General features: G+C 42.8%; 3 protein-coding genes across 3 annotated transcripts; 1 reads left to right on the forward strand and 2 right to left on the reverse strand.

Annotated features, from left to right (window-relative positions):
- Positions 1-274: 274 nt before the first annotated feature.
- Positions 275-14,397, reverse strand: LOC121796383 (AP-4 complex subunit sigma). The gene is made up of 4 exons (XM_042195245.1): positions 14,116-14,397; positions 13,135-13,221; positions 679-747; positions 275-601 (listed from the first exon to the last, which is right to left on the reverse strand). Exons 1-4 carry the CDS (start codon positions 14,254-14,256, stop codon positions 467-469), a joined length of 432 nt encoding a protein of 143 aa, XP_042051179.1. The 5' UTR covers positions 14,257-14,397; the 3' UTR covers positions 275-466.
- An 808-nt stretch (positions 14,398-15,205) lies between these two features.
- On the forward strand, positions 15,206-19,386 carry LOC121796327 (mitochondrial-processing peptidase subunit alpha-like). The gene is made up of 13 exons (XM_042195168.1): positions 15,206-15,397; positions 16,139-16,336; positions 16,460-16,756; positions 16,835-17,002; positions 17,115-17,282; positions 17,403-17,483; positions 17,673-17,754; positions 18,015-18,112; positions 18,268-18,334; positions 18,490-18,560; positions 18,657-18,706; positions 18,870-18,982; positions 19,061-19,386. Exons 1-13 carry the CDS (start codon positions 15,359-15,361, stop codon positions 19,111-19,113), a joined length of 1,485 nt encoding a protein of 494 aa, XP_042051102.1. The 5' UTR covers positions 15,206-15,358; the 3' UTR covers positions 19,114-19,386.
- Positions 19,387-19,675: 289 nt separating this feature from the next.
- LOC121796343 lies at positions 19,676-22,673 on the reverse strand. Its single transcript, XM_042195191.1, has 2 exons — positions 22,014-22,673; positions 19,676-20,418 (listed from the first exon to the last, which is right to left on the reverse strand). Exons 1-2 carry the CDS (start codon positions 22,598-22,600, stop codon positions 19,764-19,766), a joined length of 1,242 nt encoding a protein of 413 aa, XP_042051125.1. The 5' UTR covers positions 22,601-22,673; the 3' UTR covers positions 19,676-19,763.
- Positions 22,674-23,877: the final 1,204 nt, after the last annotated feature.

Below are 23,877 nucleotides of genomic sequence, written 5' to 3' on the forward strand. Positions count from 1 at the left end.
CATTAATGTTACATTATTTCTTTAAAATAAAAAGGGAATGTGAAAGAAATAAAAAGAAAGGAAAATATTTATTTAATTAAAACTAATTTAAAATTGTTATTATTCCATTTCTTAAGTAAACCCAATTAATGATGTGGAACTATATGAAGTAGTACATATATTAAGTGTCATTTGTTTTTTTCAGTTTGATCTCTGCGTTGGTCGTTACAAGTCATAACAAAGATATTTAGAGTAACGTTTCTCCAAAATTAATAAAATTCCATGATCACAAAGCTAGTTTATAGAGCTCAAATAGAATAGAAGCCGTCGGTGTAAAATCTATTAGATACTTATAAAAGACAAATGATTACAAGCTCAAGAAACGTAGTACTATCTTGTTTATGGTGAAACATACTTTGCAAAGATACCAATGCTACAAGCAGAGTATTGTCAGGACTCTCCAATCCAAGGTGTTCTAACTTGCATACTATGATGCTTTGTCCAGAAGTTGTATCGGAGAGAGGATGTTCGCCTTGCTCGTCTCCACAATGCAACCATTCATAACCATTTCCTCCAGCATGAAATGTGCTTTCTCCAAATGGAACATGATGTCCAGCTCGCACTGCAAAAAGTCCAAATGAGCAGTGACGAGGAGTCGAGACAACATAATCTGCTTCGGGGGGGGGATTATGAACTTACCACATTGCCAAAATGGCGATCCATAGTTTCGACTAAGAGGTGTATAAATTCCAAAATAGCGAGTTCATTCTGCCAAAAAAACATAACCAAACAAGGAGATGAGTTCATTTTGATATAGTTACAAGCAAATTTGCTCACTCACATATTAGATGTAAAGTTTTATGAACTTAGCACCAGATTCTGTGAGCCGTCTCTAAACTTAAGGTTAATTTACTCAAGCCACAGAAAATAGTTTCTGGCTTGATGGAGTTTCTCAATGTAGTTAAATACCTTTGAACTTGTTATGATTACTAGAAAAATGTAAACACAAAAAGACCTAGAGTAAGTAACAAGAGCAAACTCATGCATACATCTCAAGTTGCATTAAGTTACTTCCACAAATCTGAGATTACACATGTCTTTCATTGTCTATATTATTTGTTCTCTGAAGGAGTAAAATGCAAAAAAAAAAAGATACTATTGGGCTGAGGGTATATGTCACGCCCGCATTTCCTAAGGATAGGAAGTACGGTGGACCGCGACTAGGGGAGGAGTAAAGAAGCGGGGAAGAAAGGGGGAACGAGAATATTTGACTCGAAAACATTTAATAAAAGGAAATTCAATTCAAAACAAAGTACTGTGACGACATTCTTGAGTTAAAGTATTCAGAGTTTTAAATGAAAACATCGTGACGGTTTACAAGCAGCGGAAAAGACCAAAAGACAGATGATGCCGGGTATGACGACACGACACCATCCGAAAGATAAAAACACACTTTGGCTTTAACTGCTCAACATCCGTCCTCCCCATCGCCGCTCAACCTGCACATTAAGAAAACAACATGCAGGGCTGAGTACTTATTGCACTCAGTGGACACACGCCAAAAACATAGTTTGTTATGCCATAACAGTGTAACATTGGGGTTTTGAGTGTAATGAAAATAACCCAAGTACACAAAAATACATTTCATAAATTCGACTGCGCAGTCATTTTCCGATATTGCCACCCTTATTCCCTCAATCATACACTATCTGATCCAAACCATGACAAGGGGCGTGGCCACACCCCAGGTCATCTAGACCGGCCAACTTGCTCTCAGATGGCACCCAGTCTCGTGTACACTAGCCTGAGGGTTCGCAGCCCAACAGACCCGAATTCGATTAAACATATGTGGTAAACCACTTCAGATAGGTTTCAAAACGAAATAATTGGCAAGACAAACAGTTCACCTCCATAAACATTTCCGGAACAAAGTCCGTATTTAAAGATAACCCACATAAAAGTAGGGTAGAAAAGCCCACCTCGATTGCTTAGCTTTTAAAACAGTTCCCTTCAACCACACTTTCCTCGAAAAAGATCACCCTTTTGAAAGATAAATAATATCATGATTAGAGTCAGAAGAGACGAGACTTTAAACGACAATGCATGATTCCTACGTGGACGACTTCAACATCTAGCACGTTACACGTACATACACTTAACAACATAATACAAAACAAACACACAAAGTCACACGTTCGAAACACACCCCGCACGCAAACGACGTACCCAAAACGCGCACACGACACACGAACACAGCACTCCAAGTCCTGGCATACCCTTACTGTGCAAACGGCTCACTTGGCTCGGAAAAGGTTCGGAAAAACTCGGAAAAAGGATCGGCGTCTCGACATGGCTCGGTGTCTCGGCCGCCTGGCTCGGCACCTCGGCCGACCGTCTCGGCCGCCTGGCTCGGCACCTCGGCCGCCTGGCTCGGCACCTCGGCCGACCGTCTCGGCCGCCTGGCTCGGCACCTCGGCCGCCTGTCTCGGCACAGCTCGGCACCTGACTCGGCACAGCTCGGCACCTGTCTCGGCACAGCTCGGCACTTGTCTCGGCACAGCTCGGCACCTGTCTCGGCACAGCTCGGCACCTGTCTCGGCACAGCTCGGCACCTCGGCCGACCATCTCGGCCGTCCGGCTCGGCACCTCGGCCGTCCGTCTCGGCCGCCTGCTCGGTACCTCGGCCGACCGTCTCGGCCGCATGCTCGGCACCTCGGCCGACCATCTCGGCCGCATGCTCGGCACTTCGGCCGACCACCTCGGCTGTCTGCTCGGCACCTAGTTTACACCCCTTTTCCTCTGACCCCCGATTCTCAAACCCTATACGACAAACACACCACGCATTCTACATCCCAAAACACACCCAGACACCTGAGATCATCCCTTCCAGACTCTCCACAAATCTGCCCTAGGCTGAACCCAACACTCTCGGCCAACACACACGAAAACTCTCGAACCAAACACTGATTCCTCCGAGCCATCTCTTGGCCAAACACACCCACATTCATCACAAAAACATATCACTCAGAATCACGCCAATTGCACATGAAAACATCTCCCAAAAACATACAACTCGCGAAACTGCGCAGTTTACTTGCAAAAATCATAATAAATTCATACGACATCCAAAGAGGCTGAAATTTACACACCACACAAAAGACACATTAACCTTTACACAGTTCAAAATTTCGTACCCAACGGAGATCGTTTGCTTAGATAAAAAGGGGTCGGAACCCACTGCCAGTTACTATCAAAAACATGCTCAACCATATCACATAGCCACAAACCCTATTCAGCATCTAAACCAACCAAAACGTCCTATATGCATGAGTTTTCGAATTAAACAAGGGTTAGGGGTTACCTTCCCCGGATGGTTCAAACGAAACGCAAAAGCTTTACTTCCTTTTCCGACTCCGATTCACGACGAAGGAGGGTATCACCTTGAGGAATCCAAGAAGGTGATAAGAGGGAGTGAAAGGAAGAAGATAAAAACCGAGAGGGAGAAGGAGGGAGACTTACCAGTGAGAGAGAGCAACTTTGCGAGAGAGAGAGGGAGAGATTGAGAGAGTGACCGAAAAGAGAAAAGAAAAGGAAAGGGGAAGAAAAGGATCGGTTATGTGAGGGTGGAGGAAGTTGAGAACATCATGGGGTGATGGGGAAGGGATTTCGAAAAAATGGGGAGGGAGAGAGAGGTTTAAATCGATTAATTAGAATTTTAAATCATAGCTGAAAATATAAAACCAAATTTTAATTTGTCTAGGTAGAAAATCCCATATCCACAACAATATTATAAATCAAATAAATATTTCCACACCATATATTAAACACAAAATCATAAAAATTTCATCCTTAAACAAAGAATAAAATTCCACAAATTTTCGGATATTACATTCCTCCCACCTTAACAAAAAATTTGTCCCGAAATTTGTTAGATCACTCAAACAGCTCTGGAAACTTCTCTCTCATCTTATCTTCTGATTCCCATGTTGCTTCTTCGATTCCATGATTCCTCCACCGTACTTTCACCGAAGCGATTGACTTATTCCTCAATTCTTGCACTCTTCGATCCACAATGGCCTCGGGCTTCTCCTCATAGCTTAGATCGGGATTTAGGACCATCATTTCTTCTTGGTGAACGATGTGTGTGGGGTCATACACATACTTCCTCAATTGTGACACATGGAAGACGTTGTGCACATTTCCGAAGCTTGGTGGTAGGGCCAATCTGTATGCTACCACGCCGACTCTATCCAAAATCTCGTATGGACCGATAAATCGGGGTCTAAGCTTTCCTTTCACTCCAAAACGAGTTATTCCCTTAGAAGGGGAAACTTTTAGAAAGACCTTTTCTCCGACCTCGAATTGTAAATCGGTCCTTCGAACATCCGCATAAGATTTCTGTCGATCTTGTGCCTCCTTGATCCTCCCACGGATTTGTCGGACAATCTCTATCATCTCTTCTACAGAGTCTGGTCCGAGAATTCTTCTCTCACCCACTTCATCCCAATAAAGTGGCGATCTACACTTCTTTCCATACAAGGCCTCATATGGGGCCATCTTGATAGTCGTCTGGTAACTATTATTGTAAGCGAACTCTACCAAGGGTAACACTTCTTCCCAACCTACGCCTCGATCTAGCACCACGGCTCGTAGCATGTCCTCCAATGCTTGTATCGTTCTCTCCGACTGCCCGTCGGTTTGCGGGTGGAACGCTGTACTGAAATTCAACTTAGTCCCCAACTCGCGCTGCAGGCTTGTCCAAAATCTAGAAGTGAATTTAGCATCACGATCAGATGTGATTGTCGCTGGAACTCCATGCAAGCGTATAATCTCCCGTACATATACCTTAGCCAACTGATCGGATCCATAAGTAGCGCGAACCGGTACAAAGTGGGCAGATTTGGTGAGACGATCTATAATCACCCAAATCACCGTGTTCCCTCGCTGGGATTTTGGCAGTCCTACCACAAAGTCCATTGCAATATGCTCCCACTTCCATTCCGGAATCTCGAGGGGTTGCAATTTCCCGTAGGGCCGTTGGTGTAGCGCCTTTACTTGTTGACATGCTAGGCATCTCTCCACAAATGCCGCAACATGCTTTTTCATACCGTTCCACCAAAACTGTCTTTTCAAGTCTTGATACATTTTGGTGCTCCCTGGATGAGCAGCGTATGGGGTTTCATGTGCTTCTCTCATGATTTCCATCCTCAGGCCTTCATCCTTAGGCACACACAACCTTCCCTTGTATGTGAGACCATTATCCGCTGCCTCACGAAAATTTCCGAGTTCACCCGTCCTCACTTCTGAGCGAATCTTTTCTAGTAACGTATCTCGCCGTTGAGCTTCTACAATTCTGGCTCTTAAGTCGGGTTCCATCACCAACGTGGCTACTATCCCTTCCACAGTCTCGGGCATTCTCACCACTTCCAAGCGCATCTTACTGAACTCTTGGATTATACTCTCTTCGATAGTAAGAAAGGTGGCCAGCTGAGATTGAGACTTCCTACTAAGAGCATCGGCCACTACGTTTGCTTTTCCCGGATGGTAATTTATACCACAATCGTAGTCCTTTACCAACTCGAGCCACCTACGTTGGCGCATGTTCAACTCCTTTTGCTCAAAGAAGTACTTTAGACTCTTATGGTCCGTGTATATCTCACAACGGACTCCATAAAGATGATGTCTCCAGATCTTCAAAGCATGTACCACAGCTGCCAGTTCCAAGTCATGCGTCGGATAATTCAGTTCATGGGGCTTCAATTGTCTCGATGCATATGCAATCACTTTCCCCTTCTGCATAAGCACACATCCCAGTCCCACCTTCGACGCATCCGTATATACCGCATAGTCAGTCTCTGGCTCCGGCACAGCTAGGATTGGTGCGGTGGTCAATTTCTCCTTCAACAACTGAAAGCTCGCCTCACATTCTGGCGTCCAAATCATCTTGACTCCCTTTTTCAGTTGTTGCGTCATTGGCCTTGCTATCTTCGAGAATCCCTCGATGAATCTTCGATAATAGCCCGCCAGTCCTAAAAAGCTTCGGATTTCGTTTTGTGTGGAAGGTGACTTCCACTCCTGCACCGCTTCTACCTTGGCCGGATCTACACGAATTCCATCTGAAGTTACTACATGTCCAAGAAAATTTACTTCCTTGAGCCAAAACTCGCATTTACTGAACTTGGCATATAGTTTCTCGTCCCTTAGAGTTGCTAGGACGGTTCTCAAGTGCTCTTTGTGCTCCTCCTCGTTCTTTGAGTAAACAAGCACGTCATCGATGAAAACCAGGACAAACCGATCCAGAAATGGATGGAACACGCGGTTCATAAGGTCCATGAACACTGCCGGGGCGTTCGTCAGTCCAAAAGGCATTACAACGAACTCATAATGACCATATCTTGTTCGAAAGGCTGTCTTGGGTACATCTTCTCGCCGAACCCTCAGCTGATGGTACCCAGACCTCAAATCCATCTTAGAGAAGACTCCTGCCCCTCGAAGTTGGTCAAACAAGTCGTCTATCCTTGGTAGTGGATACTTGTTCTTCAGCGTTAGTTTGTTTAGCTCCCGATAGTCGATGCACATCCTCATCGTTCCATCCTTCTTCTTTACAAACAACACTGGTGCTCCCCATGGTGACACGCTAGGTCTAATGAATCCCAATTCCAGTAGCTCTTGCAGTTGCACCTTAAGCTCCTCCAACTCTTTTGGCGCCATTCTATAAGGTGCTTTTGATATTGGTGCCGATCCGGGCTCCAGATCGATCGTGAATTCTACCTGTCTGTCGGGTGGGGGTCCTGGCAACGCATCGGGGAAGACGTCGGGATATTCACTCACTATCGCCACATCTTCTATCTTCCTGTCTTTCTTCTCCTCCCCATTCAAATAAACAAGGTACGCTGGACATCCCTTCCTCATCATTGTAGTGGCTTGCAGCGCAGAGATAATGGACTTGCGTCGGCTCATTGGGACTCCGTGAAACTTCATCGGTTCTTTTCCGGGGGTTTCAAACGAAATTTTCCTTTCTCTACAATGAAGGGTAACGTGGTTCTCCGCTAACCAATCCATACCCAAGATTATGTCTACGCTACCCATCGTCATTACTTGCAAATTATAAGCCACTAAACTGAGTTCACCTATTCCAAAGTTCACACATGCACAAGATCGGGATATATCTATAGCCCCGCCTACCGGTGAGGTCACACTCATAGTGGGTTCGGTCTTAACAGTAGGTAATTCCAAAGTATCCACACAAGACGTTGATATAAAGGAATGCGACGCACCCGTATCAAACAAGACAACTATAGGCATATTTAGAAGTGTGCCCATACCTGCCAAGTTTCCTTGCTCAAAGGTTTCTTTCCCGTTTGCCGGCTGTTTCCCCTTCAGGGCGTAGGCCCTTGCTTGCGACGGTAATCCTTGGCGGCGTTGTTGCGGTGGAGGTGCAGGTAGTGCCTGGGATTGTGGACGGAAACCTAGCTGGTTCTGTCTCGTTCCCGTTCCCATGTGCTTGTTTGGGCAATTTCGGATGTAGTGGCCACTCCCACCACAGTTGAAGCACCTAGGGTCTCGACACTCCCCGGCGTGGTACTTGAAGCACCTTCCACATTGAGGGTTCCTCGGCGGAAAGTTTGCCCTCGGTTGGAAAGTATTCTGTCTCCCGCCATTGTAGGGTGGGTTCCTCATGTGTTGTGGCCTCTTACCACCATACTGAGCCTGGTCACCATCCCACCTCCTCTTCTCTTGGTGGCCCGGCTGAGCTTGTAGAGGTGTCGCGTTTGTTGTTGCCACAACTCTTGGCTTAGGGAGTGCATCTTCCACGTCCAGTGCACAAGTCAAGATCTCCGAGTAGGAGAGTTCTCCTCGACAGGCCAATGCGGCCTTTATCTCATCTCTGAGCCCGGCCCGGAACTTCACCGCCCATTTCTCATCGGTGTCCATCAACTCGGGCGCATATCGTGCCATCTGCGCGAGGGCTCGGTCATACTCGGTTACAGTCATTCGGCCTTGGCTTAGTGTGTGGAACTCTACCACCTTGGCCCGTCTGTACGTCTTTGGAACATACTTGTTATCGATCTCTACTTTAAACTCCTCCCATGTTAGCGCCTCCAGGCGTGCAGGATCCATAGTTCTCTGCCGAGTCTCCCACCAGTAATCGGCAGCACCTAACAGTTGAAAGGTAGCACCAGCAATGCGCTCCCTATCTGTGCACTCCATGACCCTGAAGATACGCTCGAGGCCGCGTATCCACTCTTCCGCTTTGGACGGGTCTCCTTGTCCGTCAAATTTTGGGGGATTCTGCCTTGAGAACGTAACTATGAATCTTTCTTGTTGAGGCGGGGGTGGAGGTGGTGGTGGTGGAGGTGGTGGTGGTGGTGCCTCCACGTGGGGTCCTTGTCGTGGTTGGCGTGCACGTCTTGGCGGCATTCTGATTCAATATCCAAAAAGTGTTACTACAATTCTCATCCAAAATTACCACTTTCTCAAAATTTTCTTATAAAACCTTCATGTAGTATAAGATGCAACACATAGGATATAAACCAAAATCAAAATTCTCATTAAAAGAAAGAAGGCCAACATTGTTCCCAAGAGCAGATCGTACTGAAAGCAAAAACTGAAAAGACAACGAACTATTCTAATTCTAGACTACGACTCTATCATCCTCATCCATAGGCCCTTCCTCCGGGTCTTCGTCGTCGTCCTCCTCGGAGTTCCCTGGCAGAGCCTCCTCATAAACATCTTCATACCCTTGTTCACCCTCGTACATGCTCACATACTTGTCCTGATACACGACCCTCTCTTCCACCTCCTGTGGGGGCTGCTCCTCTCGAGAGTCCACCAGTGCACAATACACGGCTTTCCGAAAGCCAGCCATGTCACCCACCATGTCGTCGGTAGCGGGCTCATGCCACGTGTACCTCCTTGCCGTTCTTTCGGCCCACTCCTTCCAGCTATCGGGAAGCAAATCTATTAGCTTCTCAATGCCGTCATGCTCTGTCACTCCGAACTCCTGAGCTGCCCTCCAGAGGGTGTCGAAGTGTGCCACGAACTCGATCAACGGTACATGATCCTTCTTCCGGTACACTCTATAATCTCTGAGCACCCTCTGTGCCCTAAGTCTATCGCGATCACTCCGTCGCGCGGTTCGGAACATACGCGCCATCTATAGAAAAAAACAGAAACAACCGCCTCGCGTATAAAAACAGAGTACATAACCGAAGAAGAGAGAGAGAGAGAGTGTATGCACGTATCGCTGTTCTAACCCAAACCCGCTGGTGTTCAAAGGCCAAAAGCTCTTATCTATCATAGGTCCAAGAAGCACTAGTGAAATTCTATCACGTCTAAGTTCAAACATTCAAAAGGCCAACACATACTCACATAAAAGCTCACATCAACATTCACGTCATCAAATCATCACACATCAGCCACATGCTTTCATATAAGTTCATCATACATCAACAGTTCATAACACCATAACAGTTCATAACTCAAATAATTTCCAACTTTTCCACATCACGTTGTACCCTTCCACAAGTCTCAACATTTACTTAAACTTTACATAAAACATTTTCAACACCAAAATCACAATTTCCTCCACTTCCATATACTTTCCAAAATTTCGAAGTTTTCACTACCTCATTTCAGGTTGAGTGCGATGAGTCGGATGTTGAGCCAATGACACTTTTGAAAACTTACTCCAGTCAGAAAAAGAATTTTTTTTTGGTCCAGAGCAGAAAGAGAAAACCTAGGCTCTGATACCACTCTGTCACGCCCGCATTTCCTAAGGATAGGAAGTACGGTGGACCGCGACTAGGGGAGGAGTAAAGAAGCGGGGAAGAAAGGGGGAACGAGAATATTTGACTCGAAAACATTTAATAAAAGGAAATTCAATTCAAAACAAAGTACTGTGACGACATTCTTGAGTTAAAGTATTCAGAGTTTTAAATGAAAACATCGTGACGGTTTACAAGCAGCGGAAAAGACCAAAAGACAGATGATGCCGGGTATGACGACACGACACCATCCGAAAGATAAAAACACACTTTGGCTTTAACTGCTCAACATCCGTCCTCCCCATCGCCGCTCAACCTGCACATTAAGAAAACAACATGCAGGGCTGAGTACTTATTGCACTCAGTGGACACACGTCAAAAACATAGTTTGTCATGCCATAACAGTGTAACATTGGGGTTTTGAGTGTAATGAAAATAACCCAAGTACACAAAAATACATTTCATAAATTCGACTGCGCAGTCATTTTCCGATATTACCACCCTTATTCCCTCAATCATACACTATCTGATCCAAACCATGACAAGGGGCGTGGCCACACCCCAGGTCATCTAGACCGGCCAACTTGCTCTCAGATGGCACCCAGTCTCGTGTACACTAGCCTGAGGGTTCGCAGCCCAACAGACCCGAATTCGATTAAACATATGTGGTAAACCACTTCAGATAGGTTTCAAAACGAAATAATTGGCAAGACAAACAGTTCACCTCCATAAACATTTCCGGAACAAAGTCCGTATTTAAAGATAACCCACATAAAAGTAGGGTAGAAAAGCCCACCTCGATTGCTTAGCTTTTAAAACAGTTCCCTTCAACCACACTTTCCTCGAAAAAGATCACCCTTTTGAAAGATAAATAATATCATGATTAGAGTCAGAAGAGACGAGACTTTAAACGACAATGCATGATTCCTACGTGGACGACTTCAACATCTAGCACGTTACACGTACATACACTTAACAACATAATACAAAACAAACACACAAAGTCACACGTTCGAAACACACCCCGCACGCAAACGACGTACCCAAAACGCGCACACGACACACGAACACAGCACTCCAAGTCCTGGCATACCCTTACTGTGCAAACGGCTCACTTGGCTCGGAAAAGGTTCGGAAAAACTCGGAAAAAGGATCGGCGTCTCGACATGGCTCGGTGTCTCGGCCGCCTGGCTCGGCACCTCGGCCGACCGTCTCGGCCGCCTGGCTCGGCACCTCGGCCGCCTGGCTCGGCACCTCGGCCGACCGTCTCGGCCGCCTGGCTCGGCACCTCGGCCGCCTGTCTCGGCACAGCTCGGCACCTGACTCGGCACAGCTCGGCACCTGTCTCGGCACAGCTCGGCACTTGTCTCGGCACAGCTCGGCACCTGTCTCGGCACAGCTCGGCACCTGTCTCGGCACAGCTCGGCACCTCGGCCGACCATCTCGGCCGTCCGGCTCGGCACCTCGGCCGTCCGTCTCGGCCGCCTGCTCGGTACCTCGGCCGACCGTCTCGGCCGCATGCTCGGCACCTCGGCCGACCATCTCGGCCGCATGCTCGGCACTTCGGCCGACCACCTCGGCTGTCTGCTCGGCACCTAGTTTACACCCCTTTTCCTCTGACCCCCGATTCTCAAACCCTATACGACAAACACACCACGCATTCTACATCCCAAAACACACCCAGACACCTGAGATCATCCCTTCCAGACTCTCCACAAATCTGCCCTAGGCTGAACCCAACACTCTCGGCCAACACACACGAAAACTCTCGAACCAAACACTGATTCCTCCGAGCCATCTCTTGGCCAAACACACCCACATTCATCACAAAAACATATCACTCAGAATCACGCCAATTGCACATGAAAACATCTCCCAAAAACATACAACTCGCGAAACTGCGCAGTTTACTTGCAAAAATCATAATAAATTCATACGACATCCAAAGAGGCTGAAATTTACACACCACACAAAAGACACATTAACCTTTACACAGTTCAAAATTTCGTACCCAACGGAGATCGTTTGCTTAGATAAAAAGGGGTCGGAACCCACTGCCAGTTACTATCAAAAACATGCTCAACCATATCACATAGCCACAAACCCTATTCAGCATCTAAACCAACCAAAACGTCCTATATGCATGAGTTTTCGAATTAAACAAGGGTTAGGGGTTACCTTCCCCGGATGGTTCAAACGAAACGCAAAAGCTTTACTTCCTTTTCCGACTCCGATTCACGACGAAGGAGGGTATCACCTTGAGGAATCCAAGAAGGTGATAAGAGGGAGTGAAAGGAAGAAGATAAAAACCGAGAGGGAGAAGGAGGGAGACTTACCAGTGAGAGAGAGCAACTTTGCGAGAGAGAGAGGGAGAGATTGAGAGAGTGACCGAAAAGAGAAAAGAAAAGGAAAGGGGAAGAAAAGGATCGGTTATGTGAGGGTGGAGGAAGTTGAGAACATCATGGGGTGATGGGGAAGGGATTTCGAAAAAATGGGGAGGGAGAGAGAGGTTTAAATCGATTAATTAGAATTTTAAATCATAGCTGAAAATATAAAACCAAATTTTAATTTGTCTAGGTAGAAAATCCCATATCCACAACAATATTATAAATCAAATAAATATTTCCACACCATATATTAAACACAAAATCATAAAAATTTCATCCTTAAACAAAGAATAAAATTCCACAAATTTTCGGATATTACAGTATAAGTTAGCCACACAACTTGACAAACACATGTTTTTTCTCTCATGTAACAAATACTTCTCAAATTACATGACCTTGATACATCGATAAAGATCCTATATATGAAGCTTAAGATGATGCTTCATAATACCATCAATAGTAGTAACCACATTTGGGGCTTTCACATCATCTACATCACAAAGCTGTCCATAACAACCAAGAGACTTTTTCTTTCGGTACTTTATTAGCCAGTAATTGTTAGTTGATAAATAGCGTGGTGAAGTATCATAACTTTAGCTGGAATAAATGCAATTCATGTTCTAAATCATCAATAAGGATATTTGCAAATGATCACACAGATATCCTAGAAGGATGAGTGAGGAAACAACCTTCATGAGATTCCACTTACTCTCCGTTTATTTACTTTATTTGAGAAAATAGACCACTCAATGCACAAACTACATCTTCATTGAAATTCAAGTCAAACAACTCACTGTAGTCCACAGTTCATATATATTGAATTGAGCAACCATAAAATTTTAGACTATTTCTTCACATTCAGAAGGCATCATATAATTCGATTCAGGAAGACAGAGGCATTACAAGCTCAAGCAAATAAAGGCTAGGCAGTAAGACTTTTTAGTAAAGAGACAACAAGACTTCTTTTTTATAGTTAAGACTTAAGAGACAGAATGACTTACTTCTTCGTTGTCTACTCCAACCAGGAAAAATAGTGATGCATATCGCCTATACACCACTTTGTAGTTCCGATGCTCAACAAACGAACACTGTTTGATACAGAAACAAAATGAGCTTGCAGCAACAGAACCCAAGTCACACACAGGAAAAAATTTTTAAAAAAATTAGAGAGAGCAAAAAGGAAGAATGAGAATAAGAAATCGAAAAAATTGTGTTTTCCTCCAATTATGCAATATCAACAGCCCATGACGGAAAATATTTATTTTTTCTAATACAAAAATGTTCTGCAATCAGCAGGAGAATTGTTGTTCATATTGATGTAAGAACGAGGGCAACGTTGTTAGCAGACAATGTCACAAAAATTGAGAATTAACTATATCTGATGGGCAATTTTATAGTACTACAGAAATCGCATAGGAAGATTAATCCCTTCAGCAAAGATGACATTTAATCCCCAGAAACAACTCTAGCCTTTAGCAATACTCAGTACTGATGCAATAGCCACCAATCAACCCTATACTTTAACCCATCTAGACCTCCTACCAAGCTTCTCATGGTTCAGTTTTTCAATGTATATACAAATAAACATACCTCATTCAGATACATTAGATCGCTTAAAAATTTAAGGCAACACAAAATGCAGCTTCATATTGATCAAGCCTCGAGATTACATGTCAAACTAATAAAAAAATTCCTCTTTGCAACAAAATCTCCGACCACAGCCACTTAAAAATCAATTCAATCGATCAAACTTCCACCGATCGAGGTAGTTTATAACAAATCACCTAACACAATTTCCCTTCGATCAAGCAATTTCCGGTGAGAAATCAATTAAAGTCAATCAAATGGCAAATTCATTAAATTCAGCTTCGGTTTCACCAATTGGTCAGGAAAAGGAAATCATAAACTCGGGAGGAGCGAAGGAATTTACGAGAATACATAAGAGCGATTAAAATTCAGGAGCAAATATGAGAGAGGGATACCTGCTGTTCGTTGCGGGTGAGGCATTTACGAACGATTTCGCCTTCGAGTGCTCGTCGCTCTTCGATGTTTAGGTATTCGTAGTACTGTGCTAGACGAGTCTGCCCCTGCTTGTTCACCATTAACACGAATCTGATCCCCATTTTTGGCCTTCTCCTCTTCCAATTTCTGCAAATCTTTCTACTTCCACTGGTGAAAGAAATTTCCCAGCCAGATTTGAGCTTCCTATTTCTTCTCCATATTCCTGTAAAAACTGTAATTTCGGTTTCAGCTCCTCAACTATTTATATATTCATGTATTTACCAAATAAATCAGGAATTAGCACATTTGGTCCTATATAATAAACCATTCTGTAGATATCCTTTTGAATAATATTTTTATGAGTGAAACTGAAACTAATAAAAGTAGAAGTTTATTATCTAGATAATCCAAGATTATGATATTCAAGGGAAATATATAACTATGATGATAGTATCTCATTCTTATCAATTAGACATGCGAGTAAGAATAAAAACTTCTCTATCGTAATTACATGAAAGACAGTTTCTCTATTTAGAATCGTCAATCGTATCGCATGTCTATTATTTATATGAATATTTTGATTTGTAATGAAGCAATTGTGAATTATCTTTACGAGGTCTAGATACATGTCTTGGTTGAGTCCCATAAGATACCACAACTTTTGGTGTTCTATGATTCACCTCCTAATAAATTGCTCTAAAATAAAATGTAATGTATCACAACGAGAACCTGATAAAACATTTAGATGTATCAATATTTTTTAACCAATATACGTTAGTAAATGATTTTTTTTATATAAATTGTGTAATTATAACGTGTTGGAGAATTTAAATTGATGACCCAAATGCCAAATGTCACATAGGCGATAACTTGATTGCCTTAATGCCATGTAGATAGTAATTAATTCTTGAATCAATTGCTCCATATGTTAACTTGCAGTTTCCATGAAATAATGATTAAATCTTTTGTAAAAATTGTGTAAGTATCCCATTTAGTGACTGAATGTATAAGACTGAGATCGAATTAAATATTTTGTATGAATTGTCTAATTATATGAGGTCGCACGTGTAAATCCATGAGAGAAAGATGAACTTGTCACGTGCGGGGATCCTGATTCCCCGTTGTCTCGCTTGATCTCTTCTTCTCAAACTCTCACCATTTCTCCTTCTCTCGCATCTTCACCATTTTCGAGTTCCACCAATCGAAGTCATCTCCTTTCCAAGTATGTACACAACGGCGTCGTCTCGACTCAGGGCCCTCAAGGTCTGCATTTCCTTTTCTCCCCCTCTTTTAACCCGATCACCAATTCATCAAGCAATGCCCCGCATTCGCTGATTGTTTTTTCGTATGTGTTATTAGTCCCTCCTTTCTATTTTTAGATCTGACGGCTGCTCTGTGATGAATCACAGATGTTAATTTGTGGCTGATCACGTTTTACTCTGAATTTGGAGATGAAAAAGTCCAGCTGCCTGTAAAATTAATTGGAACTTTATTGTTTGTGCTTAATTTTAGCTCCCTTAAGCTGCTAATAGCTTGATCATGTTTTTGTTGACTGACCGCTGTTTCTGATAGTATTATTGTATACATGCACCAGATTCCTAAAACAGAATGATATTGGGAGAGAAATAGTCTTTACAATAAATTAGCTGATTCTGTTATTAAAGTTGATTTTGTTGCCGGGTAATGGATAATTTATCTCAATATTTCATTTGCTTAGAATAAAAATCTAATCTTCAGTTTTCTGCTGTGTATTGGTATTTCTGGACTTTCTGGTTGGTTTTCTATTATAGTTTTTAGAAATATGAAATTCCTTTATGGCCAAAAATTCTTATCCGACAATGTTATATTTTCATGCACAGTGATGCTAGGATGTATTATCAATAATATTACAGTCCTGCTCCTTCATTTTCTTTGTCATAAGTGTTATTTGGAGGAGGTTGTTTGTACTTCTGAATCATCTACAAAGAAAATCAATGGATTTAGTTTTCTTTTTTAACATGATAGACCAGAACAGGGTGTAGAGGATTGGCTAGATATGCAAGTACTAGTGCTGCTGCAACTAAGTCATCTTCACTCCCACCACTAGACTTTCCACTTGAGAATATTGTACTTCCCCCTCCGTTGCCAGACTCTGTTGAGCTTGGGAAGACCAAGATAACCACTCTTCCAAATGGCCTCAGAATTGCTTCAGAAACATCAGCGGTAGGGGTTGATACTGTATTTATTCATCTCTATCGGGTTTTATACATCCACCTTCCACTCCCCATCCCACTTTCTTCATTTTAAAATTCTGGTGAATGGTGATCAATTAAGCTTCTTGATCAGAACCCTGCAGCCTCAATTGGATTATATGTCGATGCTGGCTCAATCTATGAAAGTCCGGCTTCTTACGGAGCCACACATCTCCTGGAGCGTATGGCCTTTAAAACTACCACTAATCGGAGCCACTTGCGCGTCGTGCGAGAAGTTGAGGCAATCGGTGGCAATATAACTGCATCCTCCTCTCGGGAGCGTATGAGTTACACCTATGGTGCACTAAAAACATATGTACCTCAAATGGTTGAGCTTCTTGTTGACTGTGTTAGAAACCAAGCTTTGTTGGATTGGGAAGTTAATGAACAGGTATATTTGTCTGTCTTCTTAGGCTCACTGCCTCCTCTATTTGGATATTGCAATTTGATACTGATATGCCCTCCACAGCTCCTCAAGGTGCGTGCTGAGATTAGTGAATACTCCAAAAACCCTCACCACCTGCTTCTGGAGGCTATTCATTCAACTGGTTACTCTGGTGCTTATGCAAATGGTCTTTTGGCTTCAGAAGCAGCAGTTAGCAGGTTGAATAGCAATGTTTTGGAGAATTTTGTTTCTGTAAGTCCTGAATATCATCTTTTTTCTTCTTACTCCCTTTGATTGTAATTTGTTTGCATTTGATTTTAATTTTTCTCTAATAGGTTTGCATATCTGATTTTATGTGGTTTAGGAACATTACACTGCCCCTAGAATTGTTCTTGCTGCATCAGGTGTTGAGCATGAAAAACTGTTAGAATATGCCGAACCACTTCTATCTGATATGCCTAAAGATTCTAAGCCTGTGCCTGCAAAGCCAACATACACCGGAGGAGATTTTCGCCGTCAAGGTGATTCAGGGGTGTGTACCAGCAATATCCTGGATAACCTATGTATTTTTCATTTTTTATTTGCTGCCTCATTCTTTGACTGTGGATTTTGGAAATTAGGCTTTAATATATCATTTTGAATGCATGAGCAGTTGACTCACTTTGCTATGGCCTTTGAACTTCCCGGTGGCTGGACTAAGGAGAAGGATGCTATGACATTGAACGTTCTTAAGGTTCGCTTGCTCATTTGGACTATCCTTAATTTAACCTCAGCTGCTCTTTCCTTCAGAAGAAATGGGCGATGGGAGAATTCTTTAGCTAGCTTTAGATTTCGCTGATACTTTTCCTCCACCATCTGGTTTCCGTTTTTAAGAGACTTCTGATTTTCGTCTTGTAAGAACCTGTTTGTGTTAATCTTGTAGATGCTCTTGGGTGGAGGTAGATCTTTCTCAGCTGGTAGTCCTTTCTCAGCTAGTGGTCCTGGAAAGGTGTACCTGACATCAGGTACGATCTGGTCATAATACTTCGAAACTAAGTTGGGAAACTCTTGTTTAACCCAAATCTTGAGTTGAGTTGTGTTTAGATGCATGTGTTGTTTAATTTACTTTGTGTGCTGAAAAAGACTCTTCTGGAAACATCTTATAATGTTATGTCTCTAGGTCATCAGAAATGTCAATTAACACCAATAATGTGTCTTTACTTTTTCTGTAATTACTTTTATTTCAAATAGAGTTTCACGCATTGTCATCTTTAATGATAAGCAGGTCTCGGTCCCTTGAAAGAGCATCCCCAGATCCGATCATTTTCTGCTTTCAGCAGTATCTACAATCACACTGGACTATTTGGAATTCAAGCTACTGCTGTAAGGAATATTTTAGATTTTCGAGTCTTTTTAAGCTATGAAGGAATATAAGAAACTGCTTTATTTGTTCAGTAAATATTGTTTTTTGGGTGGTAGATATCTTGTTTCTGGTCAATTTTGAAGCTAAACTGATGAAACTACGTCTTTGAGTACAGGAAACTAAATCTGCGCCAGAGGCTATGGATATCGTCTGCAGAGAACTAATTGCTGTGACATCTCCAGGTGATGGTGAATATCTTTCATTCAGTGGAACGAATCCCACGATTTATCAAAGCCCTTGTTTTATGATTACTGCTGATTGTGAAAGTTTTACAGTTCATATGTTTTCTTATGCATCATGTATTCACACTGAACTTATCTGCCTTTGAGTATCATAGTCGATAAAGTAAAGCTAAACCGTGCAAAACAAGCAACAAAATCTGCCATTTTGATGAACTTGGAATCCAGAGTAGGCAATTTCTCCTTACATCATTGTTTTTAGACTCAAGACTTAATATGGATGTGTGCCAAATATTCTACTTATTTGTCCGGGTTATCGTTGCAGGTGAATGCATCTGAAGACATCGGTAAACAAATTTTGACATATGGAGAGAGGTGTGTGTCGATTAATAATTACAGTGGTTTCTTTCAGAGTTATAGCATGCTTCAATTCCATGTAATCGCTTGATTGTCTCTTGCTTTAATAAAAGAAAGTGTGCATCTGATATGTTTTTTTGGTTTTGTAAAACATTAAGAGTGTCTCTCTCTTTATGCGCAGAAAACCCGTGGAGCAATTCCTGAATGCCGTTGATCAAATCACGGCCAACGATATTGCTACAGTTGCTAAAAAGCTTTTCAGTTCTCCCCTTACATTAGCATGTTATGGCGATGGTAACTAAAATTTTCTCAATATTTCTTCTTCCTTGTATTATGCATTCGATATATCTCACGCCCTCCTCATATATGCAGTGCATCACCTTCCATGCTACGATGCTGTTAGCAAAAGGTTCAGCCGCATTTAAGTTACCCTTGTTTTAATGCTGAGATCAGAGAACTGATCGGAGAAGCTCCTCGTCCCCGGTTTCTGGTGGCGTTTTTTGAAGACGAAGAACTACCTCTCTCTACTATATATAAGAGAAAATAAGGATGCTTTGCTGAAAAAATAATTGGCGTACATATTTGCAAAAATCAGTGATGCCTGATTCATTATACATATGATATGTAGTTTAATGTAGAAAATTTATGGCTTTTGAGTGATTGATCTCTCAATGTCTGGATATGGGCATTGCAGTATATCTGATTATATTCTGTCAACCAAAAACTTATTTAAAGAGAGAACTAAAAGCATGATATGAGCATAACAATCAATTTAGCATCCAATAAAAATAAAATCAACATTCACAACCAGTGATCAAATAGATAAAAGAATGAACAATCAATATAAAAGAATAAAATGAATCTATACAATTTGAGTATGTGTGACATTTTTTCATGAAAAAATCATCTCTCACCAAAGAATCAATGAATACAAAATAAACCTCCAAAAACCTACTCCTCACTCAAAAGTACTCACCGTGCGAACCGTTTGAAGAAAAAAAGACCATTTTGTCCTCCACACACAATCTTCTTTTTTTTTCTCTACAAATATTATTTTCTGCGTCCGACATTGTACTCAAAGGAACAAGTCGTCGCCGTCGCCACTAAACTCCTTTCTAAGCTTGTGCGAGAAGAGGCGGCACGCGTCCACGCTGAGGTCCACGGCGGCCGAGAGCGCGACGAACAGAGCGGCGTCGGCCATGCACGTGACGTGGTGCGCGGCCACTTGAACTGCAGGCTTGCTGACCCTCCCCTCCCCTTCGATGGTCGATCCCATCACGAACCCTCTCACGGGCGACATCGCGCTCAGGGCGCAGTCCTTGCTCGAGTCGTCGATGCAGAACCCGCCACCCTTCTTCGCGCTCATCGTCCCCTGGGCGATGGGGATCCCGCGGGTCTCGGCCACGAGCTCGAACTTGTAGCCGAGGCCGTCGGTGGCCCCCCTCTCGCGCCACGCCTCGAGGCGGCCCCACGGCTTCCAGCTGCTGATCGAGACCCCGTTCGGCCGCAGGATCAGCCACGCCCCGGGATTCGAGCGGGAGACGCGGTCGGACCTTGCGGACGGGACGAACGGGGTGATCATGGAAGCGGCCGCCACGGCCGAGCCTGAGAGGTCGTAGACTATGATCATCCACCCTTTGCGCTCTCTGCCTACTCTGTCTTTGTGGCCAGAGAGGGTTCTTCTCAGCCATCCTCTGTTGTTGTTAATGTTGAAATCAGTTGGAAGAGATCTGTTGAAATTTAATTACCACACAATGATTGCAACTGTCAGTACCGGTTGTCAGAACGATAAAGGCGCACAAAAACGAACACAACTATAAACAATAAATGAAGCAACTGTTAATTTGTGATCCTTACAGACGGATAAGGATCACAAATTAGCAATTGCAAGTCATATGTGCCTGACCCGGATGAGTCAGATAATAATATATTATTTTCTGCATTTGCTACTGACAACAAACACAGCTCGTATAAAATGTACACTAGTTAGATAATAATAAATGCATATGAAGGTAAAATAGTTAAAAGAAGATTGAGTTTAGGACAAGATCTTTGCACATGGAAAAAGAGAATCGACGGTGGTTGCAAATTAAGACAGTTAATTAACTAACCACAAGGCTTTAAATTTTGTCTGTTTGACCACACATTTATCAGATCCCAACAGCAAATTAATTAGCAGATTTACCCATGAAGCAAGCTTCAGAATCTTCATTGAAACTAGTAGCACCACTCTTTTTTATATTAATCGATTTTGTCCGTCTTCCATAAACCAAATTCATATATATTTGAAACTTTTTAGATACCTAAATGGCTAAATTAACAAATAATTTATTTGTTATCTAATTGAAACCATGGTAAAGTGGCTAATGTGATACATAATAGTGTCCACAGTGGGGGAGCCATGGCCCGTGGCTCGGGTGCGCGGCCCCCACTGAAGAGAGCCACGACGGGAGGCTGGGAGCCGAGAGCCGAGAGGGAGCCGCGGCCGCCGCCCTCACGCGGCTCAGCCGTGTGCGCCGCGGCCCACCACTGCAACGGGCCGAGAGCCGCGGCCAGACCACCGATTTTTTTTTTGCTTCTTTTTTTTATAAATACACACCATTTTTCTACCCCAATTCTAACACCACTCTTTCCAATCTTTCCAATCTATTTCAATTCAACTTCTGAAATATGAATTCAAACACCACATGTGGACACTCTAACTAATAGTATATCTAAATAAAAAGTGGACAATTAAATCTATCTATCCAATCTTCAGTCATTTTATCATAACATTTGAAATTTTTATCAAATCTATCTCTAACATTTAATAACTGTATCGATTTTATACTGTCAAATTTATCTCTAACATTTAATAATTGTATCAGCACTGCTTCAATTTTGTCAAGGATCCAATTCTATCATTTTTATTCTTTAATCCTATCACAAACTCTTCAGTTTTAGTCAATTTTTATCATCCAAAAATCGAGAGAAAATTGATGAATTTCAAAGTTTAAGAAATAATTATAAAATCATTAAAAGTCCAGAAATATTCTCTCTGTTAACACAATCCCATAGTACTAAATTATGAACATTTATTCTTGCCAAAAAAATATGAATATTTACTTTAATTTTCTAATAATGCTATATAACACAAAAATTAATTAAAGTGGGACCATGAACATTTCTTGAAAAATAAGGAATTAAAAAGAAATTCCAGATAGGATTATACTAATAATAATTGCCAGAGGCATGCAACGGCCGAGGGTCCCACAAACATACCACGGCCCACGTTAGCAGATTTGATCTCTAAAACAAAAAAAGTGCGCCGGAGGTGCGTACGTACCGTGATCTGTTGCTCCGATCGGCGGTAAACTTGCAGCTGAAAACCGGCTGGCGAATATTCCCCTGAATCTGGAACACGACCGGGCTGCACTCCGGTTCGCCCCCGAACTGGAACACGTATCTCGGGTCGGGCTCGGAGCGGACCGTGACGTGCAGCCTGGCCTCCCCTCCCCCGCCGAGCTTCATCCACCCACTGTGGTACACGCACGCGCGCCCCTGCGCGTGCGCCACGTCCACGGGGAGCTGCAGCGTCCCCAACAGCTTCCCGCTGGTGACGCCGCACGTGCGGCCCGTGCGCCCCGCGAAGACCCTGATCTTCAGCGCCAGCACGGGCCTGCTGCACGCGAGGAGGCCCCGCAGGGCGTCGGGCCCGATGTCGAACGACGCCGCGGCGGAGGAGGACGGCTCCGGCGCGGCGGCGGTGATGAGGGGGAGGGGGGCTTGTTGGGAGGGGAAGTTTTTGATTTTGAGGGTGGCGTAGCATGGGGTGGAGGAGGGGTGGATGCCGGAGCCGGAGGGGCGGGTGGCGGCGGCGAGCTGGAGGGCTAATGATTCCACGGTTAGGCGGACGAAAGGGCATGGATCCATGGCCGGAATATTGTGTGTGTGTTTTTTTGGTGGGGATTTTGAGGTTTCGGAGAAATTTATGAATGTGTGTGTTTTTTTTTCTTTTTATGTGTGTATGAAATGTGATGTGTGAAAGTGGACTAGTTATAGGCTGAGGAGGAATGCAACTAGAAATGATCATTTTCGATATCTCGGCACGATATGTAGAGAGTCAAGTTGTGATATCGTGTTAGTTTATGAATTAGGAGTATTTAATTGTATATTGTTAGTAAGGGTTTTTACTATTAGTGGAATCTTGGAGATTGAGTTACTTTTTAAAGTTTTATTCTAGGCTTTTTACAAAGTTTTATAGTGACTTACACTACTAGGATTTTGTTACCTACTACTTTTCAAGTGTTCACAAAAGTAGTGTTTAGTAGTACTTACTTAGTGATTGTTGTGCGTGGAAATGTCTTCGGGGAGAAAGAGAAACTAAGAATAGACGAAGAGGTAAGAGCTTTTGACGGAAACTTGAAAACCAAATTAGAATTCAAGAAAATGATTCAGAGGTAAGCAGAGCAGATCTCATTCTTTTGTTTGACCTTGCTTTATGTGCCTGCTTGTGTCTTGTTCATGGGAGCAATTCTTTGGTGGCTTAAGCCTTGGGTATCTCTCTTGGGTGTTATGCTATCTCTGCTAGCTTTTCTCTTTATTCTCTTGTTGGCTTTGGGCTCGATGTATATGTCTTTGTGGTTTTGTCTTAGTTGTCGATTAGTTCTCTTTTGCTTTAATTGTGTTTTTTTTTGTGTTTGGACGTTTTTTTGACGTTCGAACAGTAGCTTGCCGCGATTGCAGTCTTAAGCATGTGTTTTTCCTCATAAATATCGTTTATTGTTTATGTCCTAGCTTATTTTATCAAGTTAGTTCGACTTATTCTATTTTTTTGTGTTTTATTTTTCGCACTCCTATTTATTGGATGTAAAGTGGCCCTGGAGTTGGCACATCGTTTGTTATGTATTTAATTCTTATGTTGATATCTTATCAAATGCATATTGTGTTGCGCCTTTCACTCCATGTTAAATAGCTTTACTTATAATTCTGTAAAAATTTCAACTTAAATAAAACTCTGAAAGATAATCCCATCCCTAAGGCTCTACTAATTAAAATACCTGATGACTCTAAACAATTAAATAGCTATTGATAAACTAAATCCAAATCGATGTCAAGTTGTCTGTCACGTTTAATAGAAAATTATTTTTGGAATATATAATATATTTACTTCATGAAGAAACAAGTGCAGTATTACTTCATGAAGAAAT

Source organism: Salvia splendens, chromosome 3 (genome assembly GCF_004379255.2).
Source record: "Salvia splendens isolate huo1 chromosome 3, SspV2, whole genome shotgun sequence".
NCBI classification, from domain to species: domain Eukaryota; kingdom Viridiplantae; phylum Streptophyta; class Magnoliopsida; order Lamiales; family Lamiaceae; genus Salvia; species Salvia splendens.